At 37.3% G+C, this 12,460-nt stretch overlaps 1 protein-coding gene across 1 annotated transcript; it reads right to left on the reverse strand.

Moving 5' to 3' along the window:
* Positions 1 to 2,307: 2,307 nt before the first annotated feature.
* Positions 2,308 to 5,793, reverse strand: LOC140152368 (isatin hydrolase-like). Its single transcript, XM_072174672.1, is given in 4 exon segments — positions 2,308 to 2,718; positions 2,721 to 2,900; positions 3,984 to 4,125; positions 5,639 to 5,793. Coding segments are annotated over 4 exon segments (810 nt in total). The 3' UTR covers positions 2,308 to 2,385.
* Between the last annotated feature and the right edge of the window lie 6,667 nt (positions 5,794 to 12,460).

A 12,460-nucleotide genomic window follows, 5' to 3' on the forward strand; every position in this document is an offset into this window, starting at 1 on the left:
GGAAAGGGTGCGTTGTAATTCAGAGTTATGCTTGATATCCGTCCAAGTGATAGCTAGCAGCGTACGTAAGCAGGCGCGTGTTGATGGGCCAAACCGTCTGGCGACAGCCTCGAAATTAGTCTCGGTCCCAGCCGATTTGTGCTCCTTCGTCACTAAACAAACCGTCTGGTGACAACCTTATAGTACGTCTTTTCTGATTGGCCAATTATCGTCATAAGAAAATGTTCCGATTGTGAATTGGCTGTCAATTAGTGGGCTTCAACGCATGCAGCGGTTGAGTGACAGCTATGCGGTTGCATAAATCCACACAACGTACGTGAGTACGCGCTGCGAGTCGTTGACATGAAAGGCGAAATCAGACGATTGGCGCCTCACACAGTGTCATCGCCCGATATCTTCATGGAGAAATCGCCATGGTAGGTTGAATCCACCGCCACGCATGGCCATTTTGTTCCGACCTGTTTAATAGTTTTGAGACGGATAATGGGCCGAAGGACATCTGACTAAGACTACTGACAATTGCCCGGTGACTGACCTCGTTGTGTGTGAGTTGAGCATGGTACGCCATAGGTCATATGCTTTTAGACTACCCACGATTGTCCTATACACTGCGCTATATAATTCGGCACATATAAAATCAGAATTATTGTCAGTTTTTGAGTTCAAGACGCAAGCTTCTTTCTCAAGACGCAAGCTAACGACTATCATATCTGTTCAACACATATGTGACGTGTCATGTCAAAAGGAGACACTTTTGGGCAGGTTATCAATTTTGAGGTTTTTACATATCTTAAATTTAGAGATATTTTGCTCCACAACACAATTCTCCCCAATGAAATCGGACATTCCTAGGCGAAGATATTGAGTTCGTAAGTTATTGTATTATAAAATTGGAAATTAAGATATCGGCCTTTAAAAATAATATTGACAATGTTGAGAGTAGGAATTACCTTGAAAAATGTCTCAAAATATACAAGATGCCAGTTATATTCTTGTCTGAAACTATCAGACAATATTTTCAACATTAATAACATCACAAATTGGCAACAAACCCAAATTGTGAAAAATCACCCCGGGCAGATTTTTGGCTATTTCTCCATTTACGATCCTGCCCAAAAGTGTCTGCTTTTGACATGACACGTCACATATATTCAAGTGCAAGGAACCACATCAGGTTTCTTTAGACGAAATCATTTACGGGAGATCCAAAGATTTTCATCTGAATATCAAAATCGTGCATAGCACATTCACGTGTATCGATCCCGGGTATTGATTTTAGTATCTCTGGTGTACCAAGTAATTATTAGCCAGGCGATGTCGGTGTGCCTCAGTGGCTGCTAAGCTAGCGTATATTTTGTGTTTGCGGTATCTACAAATAGTGAGGGGCCTACGATGTTTAGTGTCACTTACACAAGTCACGTCCTCACACTGTGTCACGTCCTATAGCCAATCAGCGATCGTCATTTCGGGGTTGTCGCCAGACGTTTTGTTTAGTGCGGAGGAACACAAACCGGCTGGGACCGAGACAAGCCAGAAACCCCACAGCGCGTACTCGTGCGCATGTGTGGATTTATATCGCCACAATGCTGTGAATCAACCACTGTTGCTTGACAGCTGATGAAACAAGGGAAAATGTGGTGTTCGGTTCGGGCCAACCAGAAAGGACGTACTTAGAGGTTGTCGCAATTGCATTTATAGTAATAGGGTGTTAGTACCAGTTCGCCTAAAAAGCTATCCTATTCGCTGTCGAAGTGACGTAATAATCGGATTAACTACCATAGCAACGTTTCTGGCTACATTCATACAGTCGCACAATTTTCGTACTTAATAGCAACTGGAAAATTGAAAAAACTGGACAAGATCGACAATTATACATTACGAATCAATATACTCTGGATGCTATAATTGCGAGGTAATGTTATATACAAGGAAACTATATTAAGCCCAAAATTACAGAAAAAGAGAACGATCAATGCAATTTTAACAATGATTTGAAGATAAATCAGATGAAAGTATATAGTCAATAATTTACTGCTCCAGTTTCTCAGATCTCTTTGGGCATATTTAATAATACCAGGTCGCGAAAATATAACGTTATGGCTTGGTCAAACGGTTGTAAGTTTCGTATGTTTGTCCCCCTTATTCAATTATCATAGCATAGGTATTATCAAACGATGTAATATATATGGAAGAGCATAAACTATTTCAGCTACAACAGGGTTCATATTTTGTTACGGTAGTTCACCAGATTTTTCACAAAAATGGGCTAGAACAGCTCTACACCATGACCCCCTCCAAACACGCCTTAAGATAACTTTTGAATGGGATTTTGAAATAGCCTCTGGTTATAGCTCGGGTCCTTATTTTTGAAAAGTTTAGTTGATATCAGTAGAGGCAATAAAATATGCCCATCAAAATGATCAAGCATTTGCTCGACCAATTATTGGTGGCCCCGCTAACCGTCGCGAAAACTCGAGATGGACTGCCACTCCCGTCGTATATCTTAAAAGCCGCAACATATATGATTGAACCACTCTCTGGGATGGAGTCCAAGTTGGCAACATTTTCCATACCCGGAATATTATATTCACCGAGCAGTTGATGAACCGGAAACGTTGTCGTCTGCCCGTAGTCAAACGAAGGCGTATCCCCACCAATGACGTGTATATTGCGGTTTTTCAACAACCAATCAACAGTATCCTCGTGCCATCCAGGATAATTGAACGTAGTGGTATCTTTATGGTCCTCACTCCCGAATACAAGTGTCTTGTTGGGATATTTCTTGACCATCCAGCGTTCATAAAAACGACCGCACCATCAGGAATTTTGTTGTACTTGTTTTCCCAGTCTTGGATATCAGATACGGCGACTCTGTAGTTGTTGTTATTCTCAACCTTCGACTGTAAATATGGTAATAAAACAAAAAGGTTTTGAGAAAATTATGAAAAATGTTATAATATTGTTAGAAACGTAACGTACTCACCCGCAGTGATGTCTTTATTGTGCAAAATGCGGCTCAAGTAATAATAATATTGGAACCCAACACTAGTCTCGTACCCAGATTCGTGGCTGCAAATACTCATCCACTGAATCTGCTAGGTGTGTATGGGAGCTCGAGCTCGTCGCTGATTTTAAAACTGGTATTTTTGACGATCAGTGGCGTAGCCAAAAAGGGGATGGACCGGTTCCCTCGGTCCCGACGACATGTTGGTACATTCCAATGCCAGTAAAAGAAGTCTCTGATTTATGTTATGTTATGTCTGTTTAAAACCGATTTTCCTTTAATTTGGCACTTTTGTATTCATATTATATCATTTTTTTGCACAATTCTGGGAGTTGAATTTACAACAATTTAGGGATAATTGGAATAACTGGTGCTACATAATTATAAAAAGACTAGATTTCGCGGTTCTCGGGTTGTGCGGTTCTCGTAATAGGCCTATCTCTAATTAGTATTATGATACAGAGGGGTTCGGAATTCAAGAATTGTTTGATTTGCCAATAAATGGTTCGGAATTCAAGTCTTTAGTCATAATTTTCTTTGGGAATTCCGGCTGGTATTTATTGGTATAAACCAATTGGTTAAAACCTACCTGTAAGTAGCCCGACCAGTAGACCTTTTTTTTAAAAATCTGTAGATCATCCAGCATACACTATGATAAAATACTAAAAAGTAATTCATACTCGTAAAATCATCCTGCTTTTTTGCGGACGGCGCCTTTAGTGGCCTTTTGTGGTCAATCCTTCTTGGTGATCAGAGCCGGTATGCGAAACTCGGTAGTAAACTTACGACAGTCGTATGTCATACTGTATATTAATCTAAAAATACGTACATCACGTGATGTGTCCAATGCGTAGGACACTGTCGTAAAGTTTGCGACAAGTTTCGTGAACAGGTATACTTTGAACAAACAGGTCCCATTCGTCAGACTACCTTTAAAATCTTTTATTATTTGGTTTTTAAATTGCTAATATCGAGTTACCTTCACATTAATTATGACTCCTGGTCCAGCAAGTTTCTTAAGCGGGATTTCGTGCACTTTGAGAGCACCTTGGGCAAAATGACACGGAGCATCCATATGTGTACCACTATGCTCTGCCATTTCAAAAGAATTGTACTCCAACCTAGAAAAAAAAAAGGCATTATAAAAGTAAAATTATTGGTCCAATAATTTGTAAACATGATTATGATGAGATTTTCTTCCGAGGCGACAACATGTTTCATTGTCCTTGTTTGACCAACCGCGCTGTGCTTTCCGACCGCAACCCCAGTTTGTTTTAACTGTATACCCTGATAATCTCAACATTTTTGCACATCTTCACTTTTTTCGTAGTAAATCGTAGTGAATAATTATTGTATGCTCTTTATACATCAAAACAAATGGAAAAAGAGACCAGGTCAGCAATGATCATACAGCGCCTGCTTGGGGGAGAGTAAATGCATATTCCAACCAGACTAGGTAATATCTCTGGCCCACACACAGGAAAAAAGGTGTTGAGGTGATCTTTTAAAAGAGTCTACATTATTTATGTAGACGACTCCCAATTTAAATCAACCTGACACTAATAAGAGCATACTGCAATTACTGTTCATTTTCCTATACACAATACACAGTGCTCTCACCATTGACGTGTGACCTCTACAAACAGTGTATGTTAGAGGTATAGGGCATTGCCTAGTTAATGTCACTGTGTGAAAAATAACCGGCCAATATTTTTTGTACTCTCTGAAATTCTAGAAAATATAGTTTTGTAACATGTCCTAAATTTTTAGCTAATTTAGATAGATGTTTGGAAATATTCGCACTTTGGTGTTTTAGTAAGGCAGGGCACGGCATGGCCTGCAAAATTCCCTGTGTAAATCGAATGCAACTTTTAGTGACTATCACTCACTTGTGGACCACTCTCTTCCGAAGGGCATTAAAGCTAAACCACTTGACGGATATTTTTGTACTTGCTGTCAATCAAGAATAATGTATGCATTACATGTAGGCTAAAAACTGAGTAGGTGGGACATCTACAAATGTTCGTACCTCCCTGATACTGCAGATATGTGCAGTCCACCATTCAATGTGGAGGAAGGACTGGACTTTATCGATAGATTTTGCTGGAGTAATTTCCTGTTAACCAGGTTGATGTACTGCAAAGGTCGAATCATTTTTGCTGTGCAGCATAACTGCACTATTGAGTCTACCCACTTGACTATACCCACCACTCCTTCCAGAGTCCAATATAGGGAACTCTCTTTGGAGTCGTCTCGAGGATAAACTCCTGACACCTAAAAAGCATTTGCATGACTCTTTATTAGATTCCACTTATCTGGCGCTTTGAGGGGACCACCATCCGGAACTCACTGCGAGAGTCGTCTCCAGGACGAACTCTTGACAGCTAAGGAAGCATTTAACCGACTCCCTATTAGATTCCACTTAAGCCCAAAGAGACAAAAATCATAAAAGGTACATACGAGGGTCATTCAAAAAGTTCTACCTCCATCGTCATATCTCTGTTATCTATACGTGCCAGGCAATTGAAATTACCCATGATTATACTCTTAAATCGCTGAAGCCAAAATGTCTTGCCCCAATCTCTTTGCCCCACAGGGTAAATGATAATTATTCACACAAAATCAATTACCTACCAAAGCTTTTCCCCGGTTAAGTCGTCTGTAAACCCTCGCTGAAGTATGGTGAAGTTATACTGAGGTAGTGTTGGCCAATGTATTGCATCTTCGTTTTGCGCATGAGTAAGGTCAATAATTTCGTGGTCCAATGCATGAATCGTGTTAGAAAACATAATAATGGAGAACACCGCAATAGCTACCACTCTCAACTTTTTGTACAGCTTGTTTGCAATCTCTCATAAACTATGCTTTGCCGAAGTCTGTATTCAATCACGTTCCTGTATGCAAAGGAAAAATAATGTAATCACTAATGACACATGATGCAGTCATGTCTACAGTAGAATTCATCTCGACCTTTGCAGGACTTAAACCCCATTAAAAGCTATTAAACCAAGATAACACTCATTGAAGCAGCTCAACTGATTAAATCAGATCTTCTCTGGTTGTGCACAAGTGTCTGTTTTACATGTGCGACATCGCAATAAAGCTGGTATTATAGCTTCAGTTGGGTAACCGATTATAAAGGAAACGAAAGGAAACAATGGTATGTGTACCTTTGTTCACGAAATGAGACAAAGACCTGCTTTTTGTTAACCAGCATTCTTCAAAATGAGCAACATAATGATTGTTGACTTAACACGGTTTGGAAATAATTTCTTCATATTTTTGGTGTTATCTGTCGTTTACATATCCTTCCTAAAACACAAAAGTGCGACCCTCTCCAAACATCTAAATTAGCTGAAAATTTAGGACATGTTACAAAATTATATTTTCTAGAACCTATTTAGAATAGTTTAAATGTAGCTTGTACCGTTTTTTTTGTGGCATCCTTCAGAACGGAGCGGTCCGTTACCAATATAGCTCAATATTTTCGGTCAAATCTCCATTCAATTAACACGGGGAGTTGGCTAGCTATGCTTTGCCCTCACTCATATTTTACAAAAGTGCGACCATTTCTGAACATCTAACCTAGCTGTAATTTTAGGTCATGTTAGAGAAACATATTTGCTAGAAGTTTGGAGAATAAATTAAATATTGGCTGGTTATTTTTCACACAGTGATGTTAACTAGGCAAGTGTCCATTCTTCCATCATATATCATTTGTAGAGGTCACGCGTCAATGGTGAGAGCACTGTGTATTGTGTATAGGAAAACGGACAGTAACTGCAGTATGATTCATTAGGATATGAGTCCTACCAGGGAAGTACCACTAATAGACAACTTTTATGTTATTTTATGACGGTAAAGGTTAAAGAGAAAACAGCATGTCATGTCATTGGCAGTACTCCCATTTACTTCCATGTTTTGGAACTAAGCACTATGCCACTATTTAAATGTATTATTATTTTACCAAGTTTAAGCCCAATTGACCAGCAGTATGATTATGAGTGACACTGTTTCCCCCTGTTTACCCATATGCCCTCTGACCTCAGTTTGATGACCTTTAACCTCAGATGAACAGTGAAATCTTGTTTGTTTTAAATGATCTTCCCGTAGGAACTCGACAACGACCCATAATAGGAGCGGGTTAACGGCTCGCACTATTCCCATCCCCGGTCTACGCCAAGCTGGCCCAAGTAGGCCACTTTCGACAAACTTTTACGTCTTTCAGGAAGTGCAATTTCGTAAGACTTGCATCTTGGCAATCCTTTTTTGGGCGGTACAATATTTGCTCTAGCCTTTTGGGTAACGAGAAAGGTTTAACTGATTCCAATAAATGCTTGCTTTCCTCCTTTTAGCTTGCAAAAAAATCTTTGCCCCTTCCCTATATTTAATATTCATTACCCGGCGGTGCACATAATTATTGAGCCACCCTAATACTGTAATTAGTTAAATGAATGTTTCAGTGTAGAAATAGCGGCGTCGCTTTTCAACATATTTTACGTGTTAAGTTGTTAAGTTGTTGTTAAGTTAAGTTAAGTTAAGTTAAGAGGCTATTTGGTGGTCTGCGCCCATTACGCTGAAAAATTGTACTTTTTACGATAAACAAAACTGACCTGAATCAAATGTTTACCTGAACTCAACTCCATTGGAATGTACAGAATAAACAAGATCCATCTCGGAAGAAGTTTTATATCATGTGTGAAATATTGCATTGAAACAATAATCTATATAGAGTCCCGGTTCCCTATAATAAATCCACATGCATTGACTTCCCAAAGAACACTGAAGAAGTCGATGGAAAGAGATTGATCATTTACAATGGTACGGTATACCTAGCAGGTTCCTAGAACTGACTAAAGTGGATTTGGGCATAAAGTTGTCCACATGGACAAACTGAAATATGTAACACAATGGCAACATAAGATAAACGAGGGTCATGCAAAAAGTTGTACCTCCATCACCACATCTCTGTTATCCTATGTGCCAGGGTATTGAAATTACCCATGATCATACTCTAAAATCTAGGCTACAAACTAGAAGTTATTTGATGAAAATGTGATTTTTGGTTGTTAAGTTATGTTGGTTATTGAAGCAAATACAGATTTAGTACATCGGAAACGGTTAAATAAAATCGGTAGCTAAAGTTGAGTAATCATCATACCGTATTGTAGCTTTGGATTATATCCATATTAACAATGTTTTCAAAATGTGGTTGTCTAAATGCTTACTCAGGATAAATATTTTGGTCCTATTTGAGTTCCCTGACATGCCTTGGTACTTCAAAACAAAATAAAACATGTTTTATAAAACATAGAAGGGTTCTACAGACACACAAATGTTGGTGAAATTTTCCAGATTCCGACTAGACTACGTTTAAGGGTAATTCGTAAATACGTCCTATTTTAAGCAATGGATGTATCTTGACGTTAATTAATTCATGAATGGGACAGATTGCGAATTATAATTCTTTACAAAATGTCCACCAAATTCCATGATAAGTGGGCGAATAATACTCGGAATAAAGTAATAATTCATACAGTAAAACAGTCTTACTATAGGAAAGCTCAAAATGGAAACTGTATATTCTTTGGTACAATATCTATAGTATATCAGTGGCGTACCGTGGCCGCTCCTACCCCGGGGGCTGCAGAAAAGATACATCTTGCCGCCCCCTTCATCAACAGTCTGAAAAGGTTTACCCATTTTTTCCAGCCAGCACGGCACTCAAGTCGTCCCTTCTTTTTTGCCACCCCCCTGATTAACCCCCCTTGGGGCTCTCGCCCCAAAGCCTCCCCCAAAAAAAAAAAAAATACGCGCATGTATAATGATAAGATAATAAAAATATCTGACATACCTGTTAAAGAGATGAGTTGTGATCTCGGGTTATGCTTGATATCCGTCCTAGTGGTAGCAGCGTAAGCAGATGCGTGTTGATGGGGCAAGCAGGTTATCAGGGTGTGGGCGATTCCATTTATAGTAATTGGGTGTTAGTTGAAGCAACTAATATTTGGTGATTGGTTGCCGACCTGCGCTACTGCGGTATTTTCTGTCTAGTTGTCAGAATTTTAGACGCGAACTAGTCTTTTTTTATTATCTCTGTCCTTCATTATAATGGATCTTCTTGGGTATCAAACAACAGTCGATGTTTGTGCTGGATGACATCTTGCTTTTGTTGGCGCCCTCTTACGAGAGGGTCCCTTATTTGGCTTGGAATTGGATTTTGCTTCAAATTTTGGTTTTGCTATTATTATACAAATATTGAATGTTTATGAGTTCAATGGCAAGAATATTTTCATGTGGTGAAATATGGACTGTTCCATTCAACGAGTCTTTGCCGAGCTGAATGGAACAGTTCATATTTCACCGAATGGAAATATTATTTCCATTGAACGAATAAAACATTCAATATTTATTTTATATAACTCATATTATAAGTTCCCTTTCTTCTTCTTAATTTTATAAATCACCAGGGAAAAAAATAAATTAAAACATATCTAATTGCATATTTATTTTAGAAGCAACACTCGCACCTATAATTGGCGAGTCAAGGTGGAAACCTCGCTCTATGCACTCTCGCGTCTTTCAGCGTTGCTATGGTAGCTCCACGTCAGTGCGCGAGTGCAATAGTCCTATGCAGCTGACCGCTAAAAATAGCAGAATTAATCAATAGTAATTGGCCAATCAAATGACAAGAAACTTATAGTTATATAAAAAGATTGGCTTTGTATATAGGCAATAGGCAATAACTTCTGGGTGGTCAACTAAAGATTAAAGGTTAAGGTCAAAGTCAATACGCCTCAATAATACTCAACCTTTTTCGCCAGCCCATAGGGCTGGTACCTAATTCTGAGATGGGGTTTGTGTACACTAAAGATTAGCTAAGATTATAGCCTTCCTCTATTGGTATGAATTTTTTTTTTCTCGTGGTGGAAATGTTTTTGATGTCTGCTAATTCGATTTGCAAGGAAAAGAAAGTATGTTTTGCCGTTTCAACGAACGAAAACGATTGAGTATTGCCAAAGTTATGTTTGAATTAATTATGACTTAAAAAGTTATCATAGGTTAGGCCTACACATATAAACATAAACTTGTTCAGCAATCAGCATATCAAAAAAATGACATGGTCAAAGCGGGGGAATGATCACGAGGTCATATCAGTGGACTACTGAGCATAGCATGATGTTTGGTTGCCTGTGAGTGCATAATTGATATGTTGATAACAGATCTAATCAGATCTAATAATGTTGTAGAATCAAAATCTTCATATATGGACCACATTGAAGTCAAAGTAATTATCTATCCTATCCTGTATCGTTTTATGGATAAAATTGACTCAAAATGTTATTGATGATATTATTGCTATCTTTAACATCAGTTTTGTCTTTTCAACGGAAAAATCCGATTGAAAATAAAGTTTTTAGGGCTAGCTATAATATTGAACAATATATCCCATATTTTGACATGCACTTATAGAAAATAAATAAATTATTGTCTTACTTTATAAATTATAAATACTGTAAAATGACACATAACTAAAGTGAGGCCAATTTCTATCTTTTTTATTTGATTCATAAAATTACATTCAACAAAATGATTGAAGACTGAGAAAACACACAATGCAGACTATTACAGAATGGAGTAGGTTAGATGCCATGTCCATAGCTTTGCAGGAGTTTCGGACTAACAATCAACACATTCAAAAAATACAGTTTAAAAGTGAAGATTGTAGCGAATGATCAGTCCTTTATCATGTGCTTACTGCTTGCCACTATCTACTTTATAGTAAACTATACATTGCGAAATAATATAAAATTATTTTAAAATAAAATGTGCATGTAAGTTGAGTTAACATAGCGAATTAACTAACAACTGCAGTGTATTTCTTGATTTTAATAATAAGCATGGGTAAAAAGCAGTAAAGACAAAAATACAGAACAATTTGGAGTAATGAATTAAAGAGTTGACAGGAGTTGTAGGAGTTTTTTGCTGTTTCAGTGTGCATGTTCTCACCATTGATGGTTTGGTGAACTGTCATGTAACATGGATGTAAGCGTGATCCTAAAAATGCCTTTCACGGTGACCCAAACTATTTACAAGACCTCTTCTGCATTGAGGCTGGCCTTCCCTTTTAAAGGGAATTTTTATTGCTACATTAAATCTACAGGATTTATTGCTGAAAAAGTGGTTTCAATATTCAGTGTTTGGTAATACAGTTATTCTAAAATTTAAAACGCACGAAATCACTATTTACCATGTCTCTCTTTATTTTAACATACATTGAGGTAACAGTGGCTTACATTTACCCGATCGTACATTCATGGCCTATATTATAACAGAGACTGGTTACAAGAAACATTCTAAACATACCGTATAAGGTCATTTTCACAGTAAAGGGTGTAACTTTTGATTTTTAGGGTCAAAATTTCAAACCACTTACATATGTTTCTGTTTACTGAAATTATGAATAGAAGCAACTTAAATTCCAGTAAAATAATGTTTCAAGGCTTAAACCTTTTGATTTCTGATAAAAAATTTGACATTTCCATAACATTTTGGTTAAAATATGAGAAAAAATGTATTTTACATAAGCTCAGAAAATTATGACATGAAAGCTGGAATACATGTGAAATCCCATTCCAAAGTAAGTCAACAGATATAAGTTAAATTTTATACCATGTTTTGCTATGTTTTTAATTGCAGTTTTGAAAATTTTTAACATCAAGTGTCATTTGCAATGGAAATTTCCCAACCTTAAACATATTTTTAAAGTTTTAATTGGGTTCCTAAAATAATTTGAATGTCTAACTTCATGTACAAATACTACTTGATGAAAGGAACCCCCCAGCCAAGTTTCACAGAAATTGGAGTTATTTTTTAGAATTGGCAATTCAAGCCATTTGTGTTTCGGAGGCTTCAGTTAACAACACAGGTGATCATAAAAGTAAAATATTTGGCTAACTACTACAAGTTGACATGAAAAAATAAAGGTTAAAAATATCACAATTACCAATTTCCATGCTTTGTATTGAATTTCAGTTGTGACAAAAATTAAATTATCACAGCAAGTCATTTTTTTTGTTTCGGAGGCTTCATGTTAACAATGGTTAAACATTGCAGAAGTAGTTTTTTTTTTTTAAACAACACTGTTGGGATCATCTAAGCTGTTATTTTCTTGTGTGTATTGAATCAATGATTCTATGTGGCAGATATTGTAGATTTATCACATGTTAATTTTTTCACCCATTTGTTAAGTATGGTGTTAACTTGCATGTGAAGCCTCCGAAACAGGCTTTTTGGGGTATCCGTATATTTTTCAAACATTAACCATAATATCAATTTTTTTTAAATTTATGACATTCTGCACATATTATCAAGTAACAATTACAATGCAGATATCAGTATGAAACACACCAATTTAGATATGCATAGATGATAATTAACCTTATTGTTGTTTCG

The sequence above is a fragment of the Amphiura filiformis genome, chromosome 5, assembly GCF_039555335.1.
Source record: "Amphiura filiformis chromosome 5, Afil_fr2py, whole genome shotgun sequence".
Classification (NCBI taxonomy): Eukaryota; Metazoa; Echinodermata; class Ophiuroidea; order Amphilepidida; family Amphiuridae; genus Amphiura; species Amphiura filiformis.